The following is a 27,182-nucleotide window of genomic DNA, read 5'->3' as shown; positions in this document are numbered from 1 at the left end:
GTGATCTCTTTAATATTTTTCCATACTTGCTATTTGAATTTATTTTACTTGTACAGAGAAAAAAAATTGATGAAAATTATTTGAATAGAAGAATATAAACATACTTAAAGATTAAGTTGAGAATTAAATTTCAGAAATTTTATTTATGTTTATTTTTGATTTTTTAATGTAGTTTTCAATTAGAGTTATTAAAGATAGTTTTTTCATTTGATAATTAATAAAATAAAATTATTATTTTTAAATGATACCCAAGTATGTGTTATTTTTAAATAACACCCAAGATAAACATTTTCTTTTAATTAGGGGCATTGAGACAATATTTTTAGGAGGGTGTTTAGTTGAAGGGGAGGAGAAGGGAGGGGGGGAGGGAAAATTTTTATCCTCCAAACCCTCCCCTCCAAATTGGGGATTGGGAGAAGAATGGTAAAATTTATCATAACCTGACCAATGCCCTCTATGATAAGTTCAATACATGTAGATATACTTTTTCAACATATCAACTCTAATAAAAACAAAGGTAATTGTTCACATATAATGATTTTTCTTCTTCTCCCCACTTGAATTAAATAGGTAACATCAAACTCTTTTTCTTTCCTCCTTAAAATTCCTCCCCTTCTCTCAATCAAACACACTCTTAAATAAAATTACTGTGCATGAGATTCATCTTCCTATGCAAGTGTAATGGCAAACTACTTATTATTCATGTTATAATTTAATTATTTCTCTCAAATAAATTTTAATCACATCCCTAGTTTTGCTGCATGATGTTTGACTCAAATAAATTTTAATAAGACTTTAATTATTTCTCAAATGAATTTTTATTTCTTTCTCTATTTTTGTGTCATATGTCTAATGTCCAGATACTAATTCCAAACATTATATCTAAAATTATTGATTTTATCTTAATTAATCATCATCCATGCAACGTCCGGGTTTGATTTAGTCTCATGAAGAAAGGCAGCATGTGGCCACATGTCTTTTAGTTGAAAAAGAAAAGGTGAACCACAAATAGTTCCTATGAAGATTAAATATTTAAAATAAATTTAAAGTATTAAATTTTAAAAATTTATAAATTCATCTTCTAATTTTATAATTTTACAGTTTAAATATTAATAAAATATTTTTTAATTATGTTAATTTTAAAAATAGAATTTAAATTTAAAATTATAAAATTTTAAATATGAATTTACTCCCTTTGTTAAAAAGATAAAAAAATTTTTTGAAGAGTTGGATATTAAAAAATATAAAGTATTTTTAATTCTTTAGTATGTAATCATTGCCTTTTTTTCAAAAGTATCTCTATTAATAATAATTTTATATTTATTATAGAATATTTAATAAAAATAAATATAAAAAAATAAAATTAATTAAAAAATAAATAATTATTTTATTAAAAATAAATTTTAATAAAATATTTTATATTTGTAAACAGAGCACACATTTTTTTTTTAACGTTTTGGGATTTAATTTGAATTAGTTCATCCCTTTAAGCGTTCATGTCATTCACCCGAAAGAAAGCACAGGGTAACGAACGCAATTGCTCTTCGTCATCTTCTTTCCTTCACTTTCAGCGATGGCTTCTCATGCTCTCAGAGATTACTGTGCTTGATTGATTGATAAAAATAATTTTGCGAGAAGGTGGGCTGCTACCAGCCTACCACGGATGCCATTCATCATAGATTTGTTCATTGTATTTCCACTGTGCTCTGTTCTGCCTGACATATTCAGTGACGATTTTCCGATTGACGATGGAACCCTTCACCCAACACCACCGATTCCAGCCCTGCTATATATACTCCCACATGTTGCCCGCATACACATCACCTCTGCATACACATTGCGATACTGAATTGCTGAAATCCATTCCCTGCAATGGCCCGCGCCTCACATGCCTCGCGTCAATCTTGGAACCCTAGGCTTTGAGGTATCAATTATCCCCTTCAACTGCTTCGCCTTTTCTTCTCTTCGTTTGTTGCTATCCCACTAAAAAATGTATTTGAGTATCTGTTTGTAAGTCGTCTGCCTGTGCCTCCTCTCTTAAGGCTTCACTCATTCCTTGTACAGAGTTCAATCTTGCTTTTGTATGAATACTACTACTTTCTGTCTATGTCGATGATGGATAACCGTGCTCCCCTCTTTTTCAGGTTTCCAAGTTAGGATTGGCTGTATGGGCCTTTTTGGAATCTATAACGCTCCTGTCCCTGAAGAGGTCGGAATATCCATTATCAAGTATGCATTCAGTCAAAGGATTACATTCTTTGATACGTCGGACTTTTATGGAGCCAATACCAACGAAGTTTTGGTAGGAAAGGTGACCGTGATCAATGCTTACGGCTTATGTTTTTCGTATTTGAGATTCGTGTTCTTGGAAGTTCTCCAGAAAGCATGTTATTGCTTATCAAAAGATCTACCACGACCACACAGTTCCCCAAAAGCCCATTCTAAGGCTGGCCTTTGGGCTACCAATTGCCGTTTCAGTTTCCTCTGGTCTCGTACCGGGTGAGATAGCTTGAACAGGGTTTTCTTTGTCGGGTATTCCGCTCCCTACGCCATGCTTTAGTCCTCTTAGCCCTCTACAGAGTCATGGGGCTTTCGCTAACGACTTTATTCGTCTAAGGAACAAGCACCGGACTTAGATAGGGGCAGGATAAGGTGCTAGCGCGAAAGCCCTAGTCCTAAGGGCGCGTTAGCGCATCCGTTTTCTTGCCCGTTGCTTGTTCCTTAGACGAGTAGGGGCTAGCAACGGATTTACTGCTAAGACTGATTCGCGTAAAGCTGACAAGGGTACGGCAAAAGTTGGCGGACAGAAGGAGATATTCAGAAGGAAAGAGGCCACAGGTACCGATGCAGTGGAAAAGGAAAACTAGGATATAAACAGATCCATTTCTTTCAAGTTGAGGGCCCAAACAATGGCCCAATAGTGTTCCAAGCTACTGCTTGCGAAGGAAAGAAGACTCAAAACCCAGGTGACAAAAGACCGAGGCAAGCTAGGAAAAGAAGCAGCCCAAGAGGGCCATTATGTAGTTACTGGATGCATTGACAGGCCCCCAGTTAGGAGTTCGGGGCGGGTTGGATCTCCATTTAACCCGGCTAAACTGAGTAAGACTGAGGCTTCTACATCCGTGAATGAGGCCAATCGGGTGGAAAGCCACGTTACCAGCGAACAGTCTTATGATCTCATGGAAACTGTTGATCGAGCTTAATGCTCGGATTACTTACTGTAAGTTTTTCAATTAATTTTTATGATTATTTTTTTACATTGCACGTGTCCTGCGCTAAATTCGGTCTGCGGATTTGTTTAATTTTAAAGTTTCACTGTTGAGCAGGCCATAAAAGAGTTACCCAGATGCTAATTCATCTAATACTCAGATCAAAGGTACGCCAGAATATGTGCGTTCATGTTGTGAAGCCAGCTTGAAAGGCTTGATGTGGAATACATTGGTCTCTATATCAGCATTGGGTGGACAAGTCAGTGCCAATAGAGGACACGGTTAGCGATTTCTTCCTCTAAAATATCCTGTAATTTTTTTTGTATTAAAATGGCGTGTTACAGCAGTACACATTGCTCATGAGTTTGTTGCATACTTGCATTATAGGCAGGTGAACTCAAGAAACTGGTGGAAGAAGGAAAAGTTAAATATATTGGGTTGTCTGAAGCTAGTCCTGATACAATTAGGAGAGCACACGCGGTTCATCCCATAACAGCTGTACAAATAGAGTGGTCCTTTTGGACTCGCGACATTGAAGAGGAGATAGTTCCGCTCTGTAGGTTGGTTTTCTTCTTTCTGTCTAGGTTCTGAAAGCACAACTCTCTCACAATCCTAAGAATTCATTACAATAGCTTAAAGCGAATGTTAACAACCAAAATATAGTCACTGCTGCCGTTTGCATGTTTGCCTATCGAACCAGTGACTTTGGTATATATTGTGATTTCACTTTCTCGATGGATTATTTCTGTAGAGAGCTTGGTATTGGAATAGTGCCGTATGCCCCTCTTGGTTGTGGCTTTTTTGGTGGTCGTGGTGTTGTGGAAACCGTTCCTGCAGTTAGCTCCCTGGTACAGAATATACCTATCTTTTGCATTCGCTTTTTAATCCTTAGTTTAGTTGAAACATTTTTAAGTTGTGTTTCTTTTTCCTTTAATATAATATTTTTATAAATTACTATCCTTATTATTTAGATATGCCATTTTGTCCATTAAGATAGCCGATGGTAGTCTTTAAAGAACATTGCATTGTTCTACCCCTATTGCTAAATTAAAGCATTGAAAGAGCAAAATAATTTTTTATTTAAAAGCCACGGGTGTCTGATGGTTACGTTGTTTCGCACATTAGAGCTCGTATCCCCGCTTACAGTCAGAGAATTTGGAGAAGAACAAGAAAATATATGATCGAATAGAAACGTTGCTAAGAAGCATCAGTGCACTCCTGCTCAGCTAGCATTAGCATGGGTACTCCAACAAGGCAATGACGTTGTGCCTATCCCTGGTGAGTGGCTGGCTCCCTAACGCCTATATTCCTATTTAAACTTGATACTCTAAATTGGACGATTAAGACTTGTTATTTTGTTGTCTGAACAAACCAATGCATGCACGTGTATGTGTTGTTGTCGGTCGGCGTTCCTGCGGCTTTGTAAGACAAGACAATTTACTTTATCAATAAAGGTTTCTCTCAAGATTGTTGCTGAAAAAAACATGATTCCTAATTGTGCTTAGATGACTCTGAAAGCTTCGAGTTTGAAAAAGAAAAAATAGTTTTTATATTTCATCACGTTGAAATTATATGTCAACTATTCAGCGATCATATCAGTACCGGATGTCCGGATCCCAATGTATTTCAAATATTCAAATTCGTTGTTGCGCCAAGTTCCTTTTTGTCCCTTAGTGTAGTTATCTTAATATTTGTCAATCTCTTTTGTATTACTTGAATTTTCTGGACCTTCAATTTTCAGGAACAACAAAGATTAAGAACCTAGATCAAAATTTGGGTGCCTTGGCAGTGAAACTTTCAAATGGGGACCTCAAAGAAATTTCTGAGGCAGTCCCCATTGATGAAGTGGCAGGTGATCAACACTTTGAGAGCTGGGACCAATTCAGCTGGAGGTTTGCTAACACGCCCCCAAAGAGTGAAAGGCTTCGACATGAACGGAGAATGCTGTAATTTGTGCTCTGAAGCAAAAATGACGGCAATACCAATAAGCTGTGAACGGAGGCTCCGAAGTATAGCCTGGGTTGGGTGCTTTGGGAGTTGAGTATTGTTGAAGTTTTAAATTATTGTGTGAGATTTTCCTTGGTAATATGTCCAAAATCATAAATTGTGTTATTGCATGAATAAAATGTGGGGTTTCACCGTCATATTCGCATGAATATTTGTTACGACTCTTGCTTATAAAGTAGATTTGACTTTAAGTAGTTACTCCAATTAGCCATGACATGTATGGAACGGGATGAGGGAGCATGTAGGGGCAACCGTACCTCATTGGCAAATATGTTTGAAGACTTCAATGACTCAGTGACTATAATTTGGTTTAGCCTTTAACAAATCACATAAACTGCTTCTGCTAGAAGTAATTAAACTCAGTGATCAAAACGTCAAATAAAATCCTAGTCATTGGTAAAGGCATTTCAGCGCAAATCTATTTTCATAACATATCATTGACCAGTTAGGTAGAGCAGGAGGCAGGTTGACCTATTTTGTTCAGCAGATGTTGCTGAATGCCCAACGGCTTGACTTTATATGGACATTGGATATAAACATGAAGAAAGGGGTGAAGGAAAATGGTTGGAAATGGAAACGTCAGGTTGATGAATGAAATCGAAAATGGTCTTAAATCTTGGCAGCTCAGATCCTGTCAAATTCAGCCCTCGAATGAAGAACACATACACTTTGCAGGTACCCAGATTACCATCATCCCATGCACTTGCGAGATGGTGACACATTTAAGTGTGACTCGGTTAAACCCACCTGTGGATTAGGGTTTAGTGGTGAAAAAAATGTTTGTTTCATTTGATCTTTGAAGGGGATGACGATTATGGTGGAGATGAATCTTTGGGCAGAAGCTTACAATGTGTCAGAAAAATTAGCTGGGTTTTTCAACACTTATGAAGAAGGAAGCTCTGAAGATGGGATTGAGAGTGAAGATGATGCGTGCCAGAAGCAATTGGAGACACAAGAAATAAGGGCAGAGGGAATATATATCATCATCCATTCCCAGCAAGTCCAATTTTCTCTAATTTATTATTAGTCTGTTCCTTTTCTTGTTGATCTTGCTGCTAATAAAATTAGTCTTCGTCTATGAGTTAGAGAGCCTTCAGGATCTGACAACCATCATGTATATACGGGATATGAAATTATGGCACTGTCAAATCGTCTTTCGTATATATATACCAGGCTTAAAAAGATATGGTTTTAACAATTAATAACTTTCCTGCAACGTGTAGATTATTTAATGGATTACTTATTATTTGATTTATTTCTTTTTTAACCGTGAAGCAACTAAATCAAATCATGGATAAGATTTTTACGTTTCAAAGCCTTATTTGATATGCTGGAAGGTTGACCTCAGAATTGAAAATGAAAATAGAATTAAAAAAATAGTTAGTTTGGTATCATAGAATTTAATTTCATACGAAACTCAATTTTACCAAAATTGACTTTCATCACAAAAGTTCAATTTTCTAATTTCATCTTTCTTTTTTCTTTTTTCATTTTTTATCCCTTCCTCTCTCATTCATCTCCTGTCAACCTTCCCGTTGTTGGTAAATGTCTCTGGTGATTTCCAACAACCATCAATGACCTCTAGAACTAGAATGTTATTGCGAATGCAAAGAGACAGAATAATAATTTAGAGTACAAGAATAGAGAGAATAATGAGTGTGCATGTATTTTTTGTTTGAATAAAGGTATTTTGATCTTTTAATATTATGAATATGTATCTTTGATAAAAGTTACACCAAAATCTCATTAACATACCAAATTTATTTTTAAACCTTATATTCATTTCATTTTCAATTTTATTTTCATCACACTAAACCAGGCATTAAAGGATTTAAAGGTGCATTGTCAAGAATATTGATTTCAAAAGTACCGTTAAATACTTGATGAGCTAGTTCCTAGTTGACACATTTACTTGCTTGTTTGATTTCTGTTTTCCATAAAATGAAGTTCTATTACCAGCATGATTCAAGACGATTAACTGTATGATAATAATTACCTTCTCCATTCAAAATTATAAGATATTTTTAAGAGTTATCATGTGTGAAAATATAAGATATTTTTGTATATTTTTAAGAGTGATTAATGAATTTTTTTTTTAAAAAAATGCCCTCAGTAAATTTTTGAAAAATGAAATTTTTATATTCATTTACGATTAAGTTACTTCATTAAACAATGATAAATGTAAAAAATTAGACAACTTTTAACAACAACATTGATTATTTTTTAAAAGTGAAAATTAATTAAAATGACTTCTCTCTCTATATATAATATAAGAATAATAAGCACTCTTTTAAACTTGACAGGCATTTTTTTTAAATACTGCAATTATAGGTTAATCACATCACCATTAAGTTCTAAAAATGACACAAATTATTTTATCATAATTAAAATATTCTCTCACATGATCTCAACTATAACTTCTCAACTAATTTCACAATTTATAAATTTTAATTTTAAAAATATTCAAAAATTTTAAAAACATTAAAAAAATTCAAGTATCATAATATTCTCAATTTATCTAATTAGTATAATAGATTTTTTCATTAATAACTACCCCTTAATTCTTTAGTTTAAATATTTTATATTTTAAATTTTAAATTTATAGAATTTAGATTTAAATGTGAAATTTTTGAATCATGAATAACTTCCATATCTTATGACATATTTTCATCAATATCATAGCCTCTTTATTTTTGATTTTCAAAATTTGTGCCGTATCATATTTTAAAATTATTTACGTTTAAAACCAATTTATTTAACTAGTGTAATAGATTTTCTCAATTTAATAACTAACCCTTAATTCCTATTAATTTAAATATTATAAATTTTAAATTTATAATTTAGATTTAAATGCAAAATTTTGAATTAGGAATAAATTCTATATCCCATTATCTCTCTTATTTAATATCATCACATTATCTTTATTTTTAGATTTCAAAATTTGTGATGTATTGTATTTTACAATATTTATGTTAAATTAAATTAATTCATTAGTATAATAGATTTTTTTATTCTAATAACTACCCTTTAATTTAACTCCCCCTAATTTTTAAGTCCATATTTTTACACATTGCTTTTTATGTTAACCTCCCCCTCACTCTGCTCCATCCTTACCTAGGAAAAATATAAGGCATTGTGATAACAACTATATAAAGGCGTTGTGTGAACGAGAGGGGATTATACACCAGCCCTTTGGCTCATTCACAATACAATCTTTGACGACCCCACTAGAAGTTGTGCACATATGAGATTTGTTATCTTATTGTGAGTGCATGTTATATATATATATATATATATATATATATATGCTATAAAATATCAACTTGTGAAGGGCATGTTAAAATTTCTTGATGAAGTTATGCACATATGCAATGATCTCCTCTAGCCTTTCTCTATTATATAATGTTATTTTAAAATTTTTATATTATTCATTCTACGTATAGATCTCTTCTTTTTTAAGTGCATTAACAAAGAGTACTAATAATTTATTTCCCTTCATATCTATATATTATAGGAAGAAGTGGCTCTTATGGTAGAAAAAGGCATTGATGCTTTTAGATTTCATTTCTTCATCAAAGAAGCAAGTCTTTTACTGACTCATATGTATTATGTTGAAATCATTCTACTGATTTTCAACATTCTTTGTCATACCTTTCACTTATTTTTTCTTCAATTTATATATTGATTATCTCTTAATTCTTCTTTGTCATTTTTTTGTTTGCATGGTCTTATTTTAATATGCAATTATCATCACATTTGGCAGGCCTAAAAATTTCTTTGCAAATTTTATTTTGAGAAGGGGTTAAGTTGCGTAATTTACTTTCTATATCTTGTCATATGGACCTGAGGCTCTCTAATTAATTCTTAAAAATTATTAAATTATATTTTATCATTTCACACATTAGTAATAATTAATTATATATGACTTATATTAAAAATTACTTTCATACGACCCATGATATATATATATATATATATATATAAAAATAGAAGAATAACAAGCACTCTTCTAAGCTTGACAAGTATTTATTTTTTAAAGTACTATGATTCTAAGCCATTTGTGTCACTATTAATTTCTAAAAAAATTGACATTAACTCTAAAACTAATGAAAACTATTGGGTTAATGAGCTTTACAGACCTTAAATTATTGCGTGAGTAGCATTTTGAACCATAAACTCCTAAAATATGCAAAAACTCTCCTTAACTTTGAAATTTAAAGCAAATTACCCCCCACTGTTAACTTATAGATAACCACCATTAATTATTGACTTTGTAGGGTTCAGTCAAATACTGGTGCAACAGTCCCTTACTGATATGTCATCCTTCCTTATGGATTAATGAGAATCATATACTCTAAACTATTGCACCACCAGCATCCTAGACCTTAAATTTTTAAAATGTGTAAAAACTCCCCTGAACTTTGAAATTCAGAGCAAATTATCCCCCATCGTTTCAATGACGTGTCATCCCTCCTCACATATTAATGGTGCCTTCATCTCTCTGCCTTTACTTAGTCTATCAGTTGAGGGATTTGAAAGAACACTAGCTGTATCTCTCTCAGTTAGCTTTGAGCATCTCTCTGCAACACAGGAAAGAATTCAATCTCTGCAATCTCAATTGTTGCTTGAATTTGTTGATGAAATTGTCAGCTTTTGCATTCATTGTCTGTCAAATCTCATATTTCAAACCTAAATTAACTAGTTAATTAAAATCCTCTAATACTTAAACTTCTTTCAAATGGGATCTCAAGCTTTCACTATTAAATAAATAAACATTATTTAAAATAAGACTAGATTAAAGTTATAGAGTATATAGAAATACAAGATACCAATTGTTTGTAAAACATTGCAAAAAAGGAGGGCAAAAATCTCATTTCATAAAATTTTGGGTTGTTTGCTGTGGCGGACCATATTGAGACTATTTACTATGGCCAATGTGTAATATCCTCTTATTTTTATCCCACAATTAAAACTCAAAATCTCAAGTAATTAGGAAAATGAGACGATAGTAATCATTAAATACAAAATTCTAATTGGTTAACAAAATGTGGACCCGAAGATTATAAATTTAAAGTTAAATCAAGTCTTGCAAAGAGGCAAAACAAAGTTTGCAAATAGGCGGAAGCAAGGGATTATCACATAAGTGGTTACATAGGTGCAAAAATTTAGAATAAGAAAAATTTTAAAAAAAAATAAAAGGCATGCGCTGCAGCTCGTTGAACATATGCCGTGGCGTGTTTGCCTCTGTGACACGTGCCGCGGCTCGTGACGCCATATGCTTCGGCACAAATGCACGAACTTTGACAGTGAGTTCTGTTGTCAATTTGACAGCCTTAGGGCCAACTTCTGACGCGCCCCAAATCTCCGTTCAACATCTGAATGATGCGAACTAAGAGTCTACAGAAAGCCCTTTTGGGGCTCTAACTAATGGCATTAGTCTCAGGCTCAAATTATTTTTAAAATAAGAATTGAACACCCTTTTCAAAACTTACTCTTTTACCTTAACTTTCACAAATTTCAAGTATCCTAACCCAAAATTAGGGACAAATGGCCATCGACACCAAATGACCATATACAATTCAACAAAACTAACTCATGCAAAGCACTAAAACACAAAAAATAATTCCAGATCAAATTTTCACTACTCAATCCCTTAACTCAAAATCATAGGAAGGGGGAGTTTATCACAATTTTCATCAAAATTTCCCAAATCATCACATGATATGCACTACCCTCACTTGCATTAGTATTTTAGCCCTATTAATATAACACATAATAATCAACTCTCTTCTTAGGGTCCAAAATACCATTACAATTTACTTTTATCTTAATGCAAGTAAGTAACAAAAAGGAAAATCCTAGTTAGCAATCGAATTTGTCATACACATAAATTACCCAAAATAAAGAGGCCTATTACAAATGGATCATGATCCTAAGCCTCGGGTTGTTTTTCTCTGTCCACACTTCTTGAGCTACTCCCTGAAATATTGAAGATAATAGGGTGAGTACAACTACTCAGTAACCAAGGTTCGACTAGCTCATATTAATGCATAACAATTAGTTTAGATGTAACTGATAGTAAATATTATTACTCTAACCCATGAGCAACATTTGAAATAAGAATTCACAACTTAGCTAACATAATGGCATTCACTTGGAAAAATAATGCCTTTAGCATCTTTCATATAAATAGAATTGCTCACACAAATCATTGACAAGCGTGAGGGCAAAAATTATTACTTAATTCAACACATCCACATTATGGACTCAATATAGACAACAAGTGTCTTTTCTCATTATATGCATGATCACACCTATCTTATATCCTCCTTATTCCTTTGACACGAAACCGTGGGCTATAACTAAATGGGATAGTCTATATTCCTTGACTTCCCTAGCTTAAACACTTGTGAGGGGATTATCCAGCCAAGGTGTACCTAACTCACTTATCGATCATGGTCTCTTATTTCTTAAACATGGGGTGTCATACACCCTAGATTAGCTTCCTCATTGAACTAGTGAATAGTTAGCTAGGTTCGAGTCCCTCGTTGAACCAGTAGGACAATTCCTTGTTGAACAAGTGGGACGATATAGATAGAATCAATCTAGGCAATCTTCACACGGATGGGGCTTTACCATATGGATTTATCATCTACTCCGCTTCTTAGGCGAACTCCCGCCTCTCTAGAACATGCAATGGATATTCATACAATAATCCACACATATACAATTTATAAAACTTCACATTATCACATTTCATGGAACTTTAAAACTAAACAAGTCGTTGAACTCCCAATTCACAATCATTGTACCTTACACATTCAGAATCATTGAACTTCCCTATTTTCATTGTACCTCTCACTTTTAAAATTATTAAACTTCTCTATTTTCAAATATCATTGAGCTTCCTAAACAAAGATTCATTTTACTTCTCAATTTGTAGAAATCATTGCATTCCCAATGAACATTAATACGAAATCTACCACTATTGTTCTCAAGGAATTTTGCATCATAAGGCCTAACACTTACAAATTGATCTAGTGAATTTCTTCACAAATTAAGCTACATTTGCATTTCTTTTATTTTATAAATTTCAAATGATAATTTATAAATCAATAAGCTAATAGACACACAAGTATAAAATAAAATTTTCTCAGTTACCTCAAACCTTTGAAAGGTCAAAGGTTTCAACCCTCAACTATTCGCTCCTAAAGCTTCCAAGAAGCTTGAATGGTGTCAATGGTAATTACACTACAAGCATTTACCATGCAAAACATCAATATCTATTTTGAGCTATTTTTCACTAGTATTTTCATCATTTCTTAATACTCAAGCTTTACTCTAAACTTATGTAGAAGTACCCATAAGATTTCTTAGCTTCCTTTAACTCTCATTTATAACATTAAGCTCTTAAATGGACATTAATGAAGCCACATTATTCCCAACTATCAAATTTATGGGAATTTTAGATATTTAATGTCCTCCGACTATCAATCATTATAAAATCATAAATATCAAGTTTGCTTAGCTCAATTTACCCCCATTAACTCTATTTAAGTCAAAGAGTTTGGACCCATAACCTCTATGGATCGAAAATCACCATTAGAAATCAAACCCTAATCTCTACCATTAAGAAAATCGAAGAAGAGAGGAAGATTTAAGCTAAAAAGCTTACCTTGGGTGTTTATGAACTTTAAATTACTCCTAACAATCAGTTTCTTCAAACCCTAGCTCAACTTTTTTGCCAATCCTTCGTTCTCTTTTGTTTTTTCCTCATTTAGATTTGCGACTTAATATTGCAAAATTCTAGCCATGCGCTACGATGGACGCACAATGTGCAACAGCACATGGCACAGAGAGCTTCTCCCAAGCGTGTTGGCATGCATGCATTGCGGCGGACCAACCCTATGCCGCGGCATGTGGCACAGAACCACTCCCTTTAGAAATTCTTCCTCTTCTATCTTCGGGTGACCCGATTCTCCTTCAGACCTACGTTTGGTACTGAAATCGAGATCAAACATGCCCATTAGGCCTTTCTAGCCATACACCTTAAAGATTTACTTTACTAATCTATTTAAGCTTAATTAATTTGGATTTAAAATTGAGAATGTTACATAATGTACACATGTGTCACGGTGAGTAACACAGGCATGACGACCTGTGCAACACACCACAATATAAAAATACATACTAGATCTCAATTTCACTCCTCAACCCTACAATTTCATCAAAAAGTAAAGGGAAGGTAATCACCAATTCAAATCATAGAAATAATCATTTACAATTATCCATTTACCAAAAGTATACTTGCACTAGTATTTTGGGCTTAATTAAACTTTAACCACACATGCCTTTTGACTCAAGGCACAAACTACAACCAATGAATAACAATCACCTTAGTTAGCATTATCAATATACATTACACATAAAGTTCAAGGGTAATTTGATTTACATAACATTCAACTTTCTACACATAAATGGTGAAAGTAATTTTCTTTGAATTTCAAAATTCAGGAGAGTTTTTACACATTTTAGGAGTTTAAGGTTCATGATGTTACTCACATAATAATTTAGGGTCTATGATACTCATTAACCCATAAGGAGGGATGACACATCAGTAAGGGATTGCCACATCAACATTTGACTAGATCCCACAAAGTAAACAATTAATAATGATTATCTATATGTTAATGATGGGGGTAATTTGCTCTAAGTTTCAAAGTTCAGGGGAGTTTTTGTACATTTTAGGAGTTTAAGATTTAAGATGCTACTAATCACGTAATAGTTTAAGGTCTGTAATACTTATTAACCCAAAACTATTTTCTCTTATTTCAGAATATTTTCTCCCATTATCTCAATCATAACTTTTCAAGTAATTTACAATTTATAAATTTTAATTTTAAAAATATTAAAAAACTTCAAGTATCATAACTTCCTCAATTATCTACTTAGTATTTTGAATCTATAATTATCTCATCAAAATTAAAAAAGATAGCTAAATGATTGATGTTATTTGAAAAATAATTTTTTTTCAATTGAATGCATTATTTTTAAATGCATTTTTCTTTTATATGTAGCTTTTTACTCTATTCATTGAAAATTATTAAAAAAAATCGGAAGAAAGTAATTAATGATATCTTTTATGTTAATTAACTTATAAAATGAGCATCAATTTTAAATAACATCTTAATTAATCATATGTTTGATTATTTTTTCTAATTTAGGGGACTAGCCAGTAATTGTATAGTCCTTTTCATCATTTTGGTTTTTGTAATGAATCTCATATACATATGCCAACTTAAAAATCATAAGTTATTTTGTTATTCACTTGCATGAATCCTCTTGTAAACTATGGGTATCTCCGCTTGTGATGTTGTATTTGTATTATTATGGCTGTGAGAGGTTGGGATACTAGTGCAAGTGTTAGTTTTGTGTTGATTCATTGTTTGTTTGGCTATTTGAAAGATGATTGTATGTTAGTTACCCCTAGTGAAAATTATGTTAAATATGGGGTTTTGGTGGTCAAAATTTGTTTGGAATATTGTTGTGGTTTGAATGTATGTATAGGTTGTTTGTGATCCATTTGAATTGATTCAAGTGGTTCTATGATTATTGGTAGTTGGTGTATGAGTTTGGATACCTTGACGGTGATTTTGAAAAGAAAAGGTATCCATTTTGAGTTTGGGTGTTCAAATTTCATTTTGTTTAGTGTTTGTCGTGTCCAAAATTTTTATTTGCTTATTAATGAAAAATTTAGAAATACTATTTAATTAATGATATTAGTCAAATATGAGAAATTATTTTTAGAAGAAGTTGAAAGTGATTATTTGATGGAAAGAAATATTTAAAAGAATTATATTAATATCATTGATTAGGAAATACCTAAAAGAATTAATTATAAGATGTAAATATTAGAGTTTTTATGACCATCATTCTTCTTAGTGCCAATACTCTATAATAGTTAATTTCCAAAGCCTATTGTGAGCCCATAGGCGGAATTTATTTTCCCTAGTAGATTAGTGTGAGGCTTATGTTTTGAATCAAAAGAATTATTCATGGGTCACGTAGAAGCAATTGCTCTGAACATGTAACAAATGAAAGTTAAAAGCAAACTTTCATTCTTTTCTTTCTTCATTTTCGGATACAGCAACGTGAGTGGGAGAGAGAAAGTGAGTTAGCTTTCATGGAGTTTCAGAGAGTTTAGAGAGAGGGAGATTGTAATTCAACCAAATACCATCATTTTTAGCTCAAAATCCACATACAAAACTAGAATCTGGACCTACTTAACTCAAGCTTTCATTTAAACCTGACTGTTCATGGAGATTTCTAAATTTTAGAAGGAGCTTAGGAAGATAAAGTCTAGAAACTCAAAGCTGTAGAATGCTTGGAATAAGGTAAGCATAGATTTATGAGTTTTTAGATATATTGGTGAGTTCAGAAATTAAAATATGGGATTGCAAAGTACTAGTCAGATTTTTGTTTTTGTTTTTTTTACAGCTTACTTATGGGTATCATGAGATAAGCAGGTATTATGTATATCTATCCACTTAAGATAGGATTAAGAAAATTAAAAATAAGTTTTGCCCTGTTATTTCGATTATTTTTGTTGAACGGGGGAGTCTCATTTATTATGTGTACCATAGAAGGGAATAATGATTTATTGAAGGTTCGAGAAAAGAAAGAAAATAGTTTTTTTTTCCCTACGGGTGAAGAGTTCCGTCTGTGGCTAATATAGCAAGTTAAAGTGTGATTTATTTATTTATTTATTTGATTTTGAATCCATATTTTCGCTAACAAGACATTATGATGAGTTGTTTCACACTAGTATAGGGTAGTAGTAATATATATTAGGAAATAGAGGTTTTATTGGAAGCATCATTAAACGTACATGTTAGAGGCAATTTCTCTCAATAATAATAATAATAATAATAATAAGAGTAAGATAAGATGTTATAAGTAAATTATGAATTTAATTTATTATGTATATATGAAATTATGAATTCATATTAGATTGTGGAAAATAATATAGTGGTGCTAGATAATTCTTCTAGGCTTTGATATTTGTGAGAAGCCCAAAGAAGTTCATTTTCAAGAAAAGTTGGGACAAGGAAGTGTTGTGATCCAAGGTAGTATTTCTCTAATTCTCACGATAGCAATATTGGTTGATTTAATATTATAGAAATTCTCATTACCATGAATTATAGAAAATTTATGAGTTAATGAGATGCGTTATTGCTAGTATGATACTTTGGCCATTGTATGTCTATACTTGCTGAATTTTATAATTCATGGTTTAAGCTTGTTTATATGAGTGGACCGCTATTGCTTAAAGTTTGGAGTAGATTAATACTACTGAGATTTTTATAAATCTCACCCCTCTTTTTATCTTATAAATAATAGGTGCAGATTTATCCAAAAACTATGACAAGGAGAGAGAGCAATGAAGAATTTAACTTCTTCGCCTTGCTTTTTAATTATATTTTGTTATAGTTTGGAGTTGTAATATATATATATACCTAGTTCCATAATTATATTTTGAGTTGTAACTATGAGTGTAGATTATAAATATGTCCATATTTCAATTATAATCATGGATAGAGTATATTTTGGTATGTAAATATATTTTTTTTGTGTGATAAAATCTACTAGGATAAAATATTTATCCCAGGAACAATATTAGTAAGGGTATTGTAGTAGCTATATGGTGATTATTACCTTAAATTTTTTAGTTACTTAGAGGACTTTTCAAGCTTCAAATGAAGTCCTAGATCACTAAATTTGGACTTGTATATAATGAGATAAGATTTTTACAAAAATAAGGTCAGGAAACTGGAAATTTTTCTGGAAATAACTGTGGCAGTGAGAAGCAAAAATTTCTTGTTCAATATATAGGGACGATTGAAGTTAGGAATTATTTTTCCCTTGTAGAGGACTTCTTAAGCTTAATTTAGAGACTTGAATAACCACAATATGATTTTTATAGAATTAGTTATGAATTTTGTAAGTTGATGATGAATTCTGGACAAAAAATGCATATGTACTCATAAATCATATGGGCATTTTTCTCTTTTTGATGATCATTAAGGTTTAAGCAATGATCCTTATAAGTACTTGTTATTTAAAGGGGTAAAAATATATGAGATGTTACATTGTTTGGATTTGAAATTAGTGCCAATGACTAGGTGGCTTTAAGAGCTATGCATGGACACTTGAATCGTTTGAATTGGATGTCGGACGATGAAATGACACTCTCTGAAAGTTGGCACGAAGTGCTGTCATGATAGCAGGTGCGTGCTGCAGTGCATTGATAGCCTAGTTGCGGCTTGAGGCACAAAAAGGGATGTTTTCCTTTGTGCAGTCTACCACAACAAATGGGGTCTTGCGCTACAGCGCTGTGACAATTTCTAAAAAATTTTCCAAAATTGTTCCTTCTGCATTTCTTATGTATGTTTTGGACTTTTATGCTTCTATTATCTTATTTAATTGATCTTAAATTATAGTTTGAGCTCAAACGAATTCTTAAACAGGATTTTTTTGGGATCACATTTTCTTGAACTTTCTTATAACCCTTGTTATGACAACCACTTGTAAGGGATTTCAATATCCTGATTATTATAACGGTGTTTCGTGTTTGATGTCTTGTGTGTTTAGTAATGTCGAAGATGATGTTATAGATCCCCTCTCGCCTTACATATTTATTCTTTGTATGGAACGTCTCTCACAAGCTATAATGGTGAAGGTTCATAAAGGAAATTGGCACACGATAAACTTGGACTATGAGATGTTCCTTTCTCGCATCTTTTCTTTGCCGATGATCTTATTCTCTTTGGAGACACTTGGGATTCACAAATTGAAGTCATCCAAATAGTTTTGGAACAATTACGCGAGTCCTTTGGGCAGATTGTGAGTCACTCCAAAACTCAAATATACTTGTCAAAGAACGTCTCGAATTCAACTGCGATACAAATTTGTCGCAAATTGGGGTTCTAACGTACTACATACCTTCCTTGGTCATTACCTTGGTGTGCCACTGATCTTGGAAGAATCAATGTCAACACCTATAACTATTATGGACAAATTACACCAGAAGCTATCAGGTTGGAAGAGTAAAACTCTTCCACTTGCTGGTTGGATTGCTCTAGCAAGTCTGTCCTCACATCTATTCCTTTTTACTTAATGTAAAGCACACTGTTACCTTCATCCAGCTGCAAAGAAATTGAGAATCTCGTTAGAAAATTTACATGGGGATATTCGACTTGCGACATTGAAGAGGAGATAGTTCCGCTCTGTAGGTTAGTTCTCTACTGTCTGTCTAGGTTCTGAAATCACAACTCTCGCAACCCTGAGAATTCATTGTAGTAGCTTAAAGTTAATGTCAACGACCAAAACATATATAGTCACTGCTATCTGCATATTTTCCTTTCGAACCAGTGGCTCTGCTGGTAATGTGAGTTCACTTTCTCGATGGATTTTTTCTGTAGAGAGCTTGGCATTGGAATAGTGCCGTATAGCCCTCTTGGTCGTGGCTTTTTCGGTGGCCGTGGAGTTGTGGAAACCGAGCCTGCAGTTGGCTCCCTGGTACAGAATATAACTATCTTCTGCATTTGCTTTTTAATCGTTAGTTTAGTTGAAACATAGTTAGGTTGTATCCTTTTCTTTTACTATAGTATTTTTATAAATTCCTATCCTTATTACTTAGCTATGCCAATTTGTTTGTTAAGATGGCCAGTGCTAGTCTTTAAAGAACACTGGTGCAGGTGACATAGCCCGCATTGTTTTACCACTATTGCTAAATTAAAGCATTGAAAGTGCAAAACAATTTTTTATTTAAGTGCCACGGTTGTCTGATGGTTACGTTGTTTCGCACATCAGAGCTCGTATCACCGTTTCCAGTCAGAGAATTTGGAGAAGAACAAGAGAATATATGATCGAATAGAAAACGTTGCCAGGAAGCATCAGTGCACTCCTGCTCAGCTTGCATTGGCATGGATACTCCAACAAGGCAATGACGTTGCGCCTATCCCTGGTGAGTGGCTGGCTCCCTAATGCCTATATTCCTATTTAAACTCGCGCTACTTTGTCTGAACAAACCAATATGCATGCATCGTGTATGTTTGTCTGTGGGCGTTCTTGTGGCTTTGTAAAACAAGACAATGAACTTTATCAATAAAGGTTTCTCTCAAGATTGTTGCTTAAAAAACATGATTCGTGTTTGTGCTTAGATCACTCTGCAAGCTTCGAGTATGGGGGAAAAAATAGTTTTATATTTCATCACGTTGAAATTATATGTAAAATATTCAGCAATCATATCAGTACCGGATGTCCGGATCCCATTAGTATTTCAAATATTCAAATTCGTTGTTGTGCCAAGTTCTTTTTTGTCCGTTAGTGTTGTTATTATCTTAATATTTGTCCGTCTCTTTTGCATTACATGAAATTTTCTGGACCTTTAATTTTCAGGAACAACAAAGATTAAGAACCTAGATCAAAATTTGGGCGCCTTAGGAGTGAAACTTTCAAATGGGGACCTCAAAGAAATTTCTGAGACAGTCCCCATTGATGAAGTGGCAGGTGATCAACACTTTGAGAGCTGGGACCAATTCAGCTGGAGATTTGCTGACACGCCCCCAAAAAGAGTGTAAGGCCTCAATATGAACGGAGAATGCTGTAATTTGTGTTCTGAAGCAAAAATGATGGCAATACCAATAAGCTGTGAACGGAGGCTCCGAAGTATAGTTAGTGCTGGGTGCTTTGGGAGTTGGGTATTGTTGAAGTTTTAAATTATTGTGTGAGATTGTCCTCGGTAATATGTCCAAAATCATGAATTATGTTATTGTACGAATAAGATGTGGGGTTTCACCGTCATATTTGCATGAATATTTGTTCCGACTCTTGCTTATAAAGTAGATTTGACTTTAAGGAGTTCCTCCAATTAGCCATGACATGGAACGGGATGAGGGAGCATTTAAGGGCAACCGTACCTTGTTGGCAAATATGAATGAAGGCTTCAATGACTCAATGATTATAATTGAGGTTGGTAATTTGAGTCAAGTTTGACAGGCCAGTCTAAATCCGTTCAAAAAATGTTATGGCTGAGTCCTTTTATATTAGTTTTTGTGAAAGATAAGATACTTTAAACCTGATCTGAATAATCCTTATTTGAATTGGGCCCAACCTGAATAAACTAGACTATTGAAATTTGACTCTATATATATAAAGTTGATAACTTTGACTAAGTTTGATGGGTCAGCTCGAACCTAGCTGAAAAAAATTAGGATTAAGCTTGGCTATATAGGTTTTTTTTTTACATGGGTATGATACTTTAAACCTGATCTGAATAAGCCAACTAAAATTGAGCTCGATTCAAATAAGTTTTGCTTGCATGAATTACTGGCTCTAACTATAATTTGGTTTAGCCTTTAACAAATCACATAAATTAAACTCAGTGATCAAAGTGTCAAATAAAATCCTAATCATTGCAAAGGCATTTCACCGCAAATCTATTTTCATAACGTATCATTGACCAGTTGGGTAAAGTAGGAGGCAGATTGATCTATTCTGTTTAGCAGATGTTGCTGAATGCCCAATGGCTTGACTTTATATGGAGGCAAATTGACTTTCATGTTATAAAAAAAAATTTATTTCTTACAATACTACACTTTCAATAATATTTACCTAGATACTACAAATTTAAAAGTTGGCCTGATTAGCACTGAGTTCCAAATTTTTTTTATCAAAAACGTACATAGAACTTGGCTTCTATCAAGCCAAGTTCTATTTAACATTAAAAAAAAAATCTGTCCCATCATCTCTCTCTTCAACCAATTTTTTTTTTTGGTCAAATATCAAGCCAAGTTCTATTTAATTTTAAAAAATTAAATATATATTTCATCAACTCTCTCTTTAGCCAAGTTCTAATCAATTATTTAGGCAAAATTTAAATCATACAATCATTATTCCAACATTATTAACTCCATTAAAAACTAAATAATCAATTGAAATCTCTAAAAACTCAAACTACATCAAACCTTAGGTTTTTTATCATCAAGAAATCAAAAACCAAAGAAAGTATGTGATTAAGAAAAATATTTAGAACACTTATATAGTCTGAAAATGTTTGAGATCATACATTTGATATATATATATAATTATATTTAAATTTTAAATTATATATATATATATAAAATTCATTCACTCTATATTACATTCACTGAATCTAGACATATTCCAGATTCAATAAATTTGGACATTATAGCTTGAATTGGGCTGTTCTTGTGTGCGATTCTCTAGGCCTATATGAAATTAACAGTAGGCTAATTATGCTATTAGCCCACAAGTCACAAGTAGTCTCTAGCAAGACATTGCAACTGCCCAATTTACATGGAGATTGATGATCCGATATAACCTATCATGTAACCATATCATATCTCTTTTGTCACGTGATATTTCGATCAAGTATGAGAAATGAAATTGTCATTCTCCTTTACCTAACCGTTACTTTCTCGATCTCTGAGTAGACTGACAGTAGCAATGGAAAAACCCTTTCCATTGTAGTATGACCATATATTTTTTCAGTCTTACTCATCAAGGGCCCAATAATATCTTTCACTTAATGTGAGGGATAAATTCTATCTTGATCACTCATATTCCTCTATATGAATATCACTAAACTCAATCATAATCTTTATGATCACTTGATCAAAGGTAACTTTTGATTAGATCAAAGTTTAGTGGTCATCATGTAGGAATCCATGATGATCTCAGGTTAAAGGGTTTAGTGATATAGTTACATATGAGATAAGATTATGACTTATACTATGCAGTTTTCTCATAATGGGTCAGTCCAGCACCTTGTACTCTTTCAAGTACTTATGACTTTAATTTATATCTCTATAATTAATTAAAGTCATACTAGTCTTGTTTCATCTATGATTCCTCAAAGATGACTGACCAAGGACATTTAGGATAATCATTATAGTTTATCCAGGGATACAGTTATCATAATTGAACATGCAATTGTTATGATAACAGAAGAGAAATTCATTAAATAACAATATATATAGTACAATGATTGACCAAAGGACACAATTTTCAACATAATTACCTTCTCTGTTCAAGATTTTTAGATATTTTTAAGAGTTATCATGTTAAAAAATATAAGATATTTTGTATTTTTTTAAGAGTGATTAATGAATTTTTTTGCACCCTTAGTAAATTTTTGAAATTAATGAAATTCTTATATTTATTTATGATTAAGTTACTTTATTAAACAATGATAAATGTAAAAAATTAGATAACTTTTAATAGCATTAATTATTTTTTTAAAATTGAAAATTAATTAAAAATGACTTCTCTCTATATATAATATAAGAATAATAAGCAATCTTTTAAACTTGACAGTCATTTTTTTTAAATACTGTAATTATAGGTTAATCACATCACCATTAATTTCTAAAAATATTTTTTCAAAAAAATCATACATACATACATACATACATACATACATACATACATACATACATACATACATACATACATACATATATATATATATATACATACATATATATATATATATATATATAAAAGCTATACACTATCACAAGTGAAGGGCATGTTAAAATTTCTTAAAGTTGTGCACATATGCAATGATCTCCTCTAGCCTCTCTCTATTATATAATGTTATTTTAAAATTTTTATATTATTCATTCTACTTATAGATCTCTTCCTTTTTTAGTGCATTAATAAAGAGTACTGATAATTTATTCGCTTTCATATCTATATATTATATGAAGAACTGCCTCTCATGATAAAAAGGGGCATTGATGCTTTTAGATTTCATTTCTTCATCTAAGAAGCAAGTTTTTCACTGTCTCATATATTATGTTGAAATCATTCTATTGATTTTCAACATTCTTAGCCATACCTTTCACGTTTTCTTTTTCTTCTATTTATATATTGATCATCTCTTACACTATATTTAGGAGATTTTTTTATGGGAGAATGGAGGATGGCTAAAAGACATAAGCTATTGTTTGTGAGTATTTTTTGTTTTTTTAAAGAAGAATGGAATGGCAAGAAAGGGCCTCTAAAGCCCTCTTTTGCCATCCATAACTCAATATTTTTTATTTGTGTGTGTATTTTTGTTTGAGTAAAGGATATTTTGATCTTTTAATATTATGAATATATATTTTTAATAAAAATTATACTGAAATTTTATAAACATATCAGACATATTTTAAAATTTTATATTCATTTTTATTTTTATTTTTATTTTTCTCATACCAGACCAGGCATTTAAGGTTTTGAAGGTGCATTGTTAAGAAAATGGATTTCAAAAGTACCGTGAAATACCTGATGAGCTAGTTCCTAGTTGACATATTTACTTTCTTTTGTTTGATTTCTTTTTTCATAAAATGAAGTTCTATTGTCAGCTTGATTCAAGACTATTAAGTGTATGAGAATAATTTCCTTCTCTATTCAAAATTATAACATATTTTTAATAGTTATCATGTTAAATAAGAGTGACTAAGGAATTTTTTTAAAAAATTCCCTTAGTAAAGTTTTGAAATTAATGAAATTTATATTTATTTACGATTAAGTTACTTAATTAAACAATGATAAATGTGAAAAAAGTAGATAACTTTTTCATATTTTTTAAAAGTGAAAATTATTTAAACATGACTTCTCTCTCTATATATAATATAAAAATAATAAGCATTCTTTTAAACTTGATAGGTATGCTTTTTTTTTTTTAATACTGTAATTATAGGTTAATCACATCACCATTAATTTCTAAAAATATTTTTTTCAAAAAAAATCAACATTTATTCTAAAACTGACAAATTTTTTTATTTTAAAATATTCTCTCCCATGATTTCAACTATAATTTCTCAACCAATTCACAATTTAGAAATTTTAATTTTAAAAATATTAAAAAACATCAAGTATCATAACTTTCTAAATATATCTAATTAGTATAATAGATATTATCATTCTAATAACGATCCCTTAATTCCTGTTACTTTAAATATTTTAAATTTTAAATTTATAGAATTTAGATTTAAGTGCGAAGTTTTTAAATCATGAATAACTTCCGTATCTTATGATATCTTTTCCTCAATATCATAGCCTCTTTATTTTTGAATTTCAAAATTTGTGATGTATCATATTTTAAAGTTATTTACATTTAAACCAATTTATTTAACTAGTATAATAGATTTTCTCATTTTAATAACTAACCCTTAATTCTTATCAATTTAAATATTTTAAATATATTTAAAATTTAGATTTAAATTCAAAATTTTTGAATTAGGAATAACTTCTATATCCCATGATCTCTCTTATTTAATATTGTTGGACATAATAGCTTGTGATATTATGTTTAGTTTAAGTTTTGATAATGATAAATATAGATAAGTTAACTATTCTTATGCCTAATTATTTTTATATATACAATAGCTAATTATGTCTATGAAACAAGTACTTTAAAGTGTTTTTACTTATGATATTCCATATTACATAAGATTTGAAAAATAATTTGTGTGCATCATTTGCATGATAACTCATGATTACAAAACATAAAGATAAAGAGAAGGATGATCCAAGAAGAGCATAAGAAGAATGAAGACATTCATACAAACTTGGATGCACTTTGAAAGCCTTGAACTTGATAGGTATAATATCATTAGGCTAGAAGTCTTTATGTTAAACTCATTGATTTAGATATGAAGCATTGGCTTAAGATATCTTAAATCAAAACATATTTTAGCTATTAAGAAAAAGAGTGAGATATAGTTTTCTATAATCATGGTTTTCATCCTTGATCACACATGTCTCATAAAGTTTGAAATGTTTTGATTACTAACTCCGTAAAGTTTTCAAAGTTATTCTATTTACTCAAAATGGAGTTAAGTTGAAAAAGTCATGAATACTTGAAGTTAAGTCTATGCTTTGAAATGTGAATTGCGTAGAAAAATAGTTTTGACCTTTGGTCATATTTTATGTCATATCTCTCACTACATAGATTATTTTAATATGAAACATATCTCTTTTGAAAATAGACTCAAATAGATTTTTAGTGATAGCTTATTTATTCAAAATGGAGTTTCATTGAGAAAAATATCAACTTTAAAATTTGAGTGCTGAGATATTGATTTTGCATAGCTTTTAATCTTAACCTTCATCCACTATTTTGATCATATCTCAAAATGTGTGATGAATTTGAGTGTGAAACTATTTCACTAAAAACTAAACTTCAAGATCTTTCCAATGATATATACTTTGTCAAATTTAGAATTTTATTGAGTGAGTTAGGACATTATGAAGTTATGTATAATGAAGCTATAAAATCACATATGAGAGCAGCAGTCACACACATGTGATTTAGCACCAATATCCAATCTCACGTGAGAGCACCTTGCATTCACACTTGAAATGACCTCCAAAAGCCTATTTTCATATTGAATAGCCTCTGTATTCTTAATCACTCATGAAACATCTTGTACACACGTGAAAAATGACCTCCATAGCTTTGTTTTTCATTATATAGCCATTATGGTCCAAATCACATGTGGAGACACCTTGATCCCTTGCGTGATTTGTCTTCTGGGCACTATAACATGCATTTTCTTGCGTGAATCAGCACTAGTTTCTCACAAAAATTTGCACTAATAGCTATAATCACAGTGCAATATCTTTAAATAGTTATTTGATGTCTCTAACACTTTTTTCACTCCATAAGCTATAAATTTAATACTCAAAACTAATCTTAATATGAAATTAACTTTAGAAATCATCGAGCTATGAAAGTCATGATCATATTACTCTTACTATATGAAAATCATTATTCTTGAGTCAAGATCATCTGTATCTTCATCATTTGAGTATTAGAACTTCATTGTACTCATTATTACTCTTAAAGAGAGTTTCAATTGAGTGATTCACATACTTAAAACCTTTGTAAAGGTGAGGGAGAGATTTTTCTTAGAATCAAAAGAGGTTATTCTCTTCAGAATAGAAGCTCACTAGTAATTGTAAAGGCTCATAAGTACCTAAACTGAACTTGTAGATGTATTGAGGTGGCAAGCACTCAGTCAAGCTTGTGTTATAGTAGAGAAATCTCAAATAGTTGTTTGGAGATTGGATGTAGGCTCAAGAGATAGAGCTAAACTAGAATAAATTATTTTTTGCAATCTCTCTTCTCTTATATCTTTATATTTCTAGCAATATTGATTTACGTTATGTTTTATTGTATAAAATGTAATTTGATATATTTAAATGCATTTATTCAAACTTGCACTTAAAATTGTTTCTAAACATTCTTACACATATTGAGCTTGTAAAAATAACTTTAGCGTTCTCATACATAAAGTTTAGTTTAGAACTCAAATTTATCTAAACTTTTCCTTGAACATAGTTTTGCTAGAAAGTTTCTAAAGAACCAAAAATTTTCATAAACACCTAATTCACCCCCCTTATTGGTGTATTATCATATCTAACATTTGGTATCAGAATTAAACTTTTGGATAAAGGAATTAATAGTGTCAAGAGTTTCAAATGGCAACTTTTCAAAGTTTTTTAGTTTTTGAGGGAATTGACGTTGAAAAACCTCCAACTCTTGAAAATACTAATTTTTGATTTTGGAAAGTAAGAATGCGATTTTACATTCAATTCATTTATTTAGATATACAGGAAGTTTTCATAAATGATTTTGATTTCAAACCATCAAGAGATTGGATTGAGAAAGAAAAGAAATTATTTTCTTTGAACATTAGAGCTATGAAGATTTTATATAGTGCTTTAACTGAAACTAACTTTGTGAAAATCAAATATTGCTTTAATGCTAAGATTATTTAGAATACTCTTGAATCCATCTATGCTACTAATGATCTTATTAAGATTGAAAGTATTGGCAGTCCTCCACACCTTGAACAACAAGAGGACCAATGTCTATTAACTTTTGGA

General features: G+C 31.5%; 1 protein-coding gene, 1 long non-coding RNA gene and 1 pseudogene across 2 annotated transcripts; all 3 read left to right on the top strand.

The window, feature by feature from the left end:
- Positions 1-1,888: 1,888 nt before the first annotated feature.
- LOC129322441 (probable aldo-keto reductase 1) lies at positions 1,889-19,858 on the top strand (annotated as a pseudogene).
- On the top strand, positions 3,961-5,091 carry LOC129284360 (uncharacterized). Its single transcript, XR_008586844.1, has 3 exons — positions 3,961-4,057; positions 4,335-4,487; positions 4,951-5,091. It is a non-coding gene; the product is annotated as an uncharacterized LOC129284360 (long non-coding RNA).
- Positions 5,710-6,362, top strand: LOC129284359 (uncharacterized). The gene is made up of 2 exons (XM_054919818.1): positions 5,710-5,891; positions 6,019-6,362. Exons 1-2 carry the CDS (start codon positions 5,808-5,810, stop codon positions 6,241-6,243), a joined length of 309 nt encoding a protein of 102 aa, XP_054775793.1. The 5' UTR covers positions 5,710-5,807; the 3' UTR covers positions 6,244-6,362.
- Positions 19,859-27,182: the final 7,324 nt, after the last annotated feature.

The sequence above is a fragment of the Prosopis cineraria genome, unplaced genomic scaffold (assembly GCF_029017545.1).
Source record: "Prosopis cineraria cultivar Desert tree isolate PC_DT_omini unplaced genomic scaffold, ASM2901754v1 PC10, whole genome shotgun sequence".
Classification (NCBI taxonomy): Eukaryota; Viridiplantae; Streptophyta; class Magnoliopsida; order Fabales; family Fabaceae; genus Prosopis; species Prosopis cineraria.
Note: the sequence above shows the minus strand (reverse complement) of the source record. Positions and strands in the feature narration are given on the sequence as shown.

Bases quoted from the DNA above. Each gene is read 5' to 3' on its own strand.
- LOC129284359 (XM_054919818.1), top strand. From the start codon at position 5,808: ATGAAATCGAAAATGGTCTTAAATCTTGGCAGCTCAGATCCTGTCAAA. The intron at 5,892-6,018 runs GTACCCAGATTA...TGATCTTTGAAG, and splicing joins AGAACACATACACTTTGCAG to GGGATGACGATTATGGTGGA.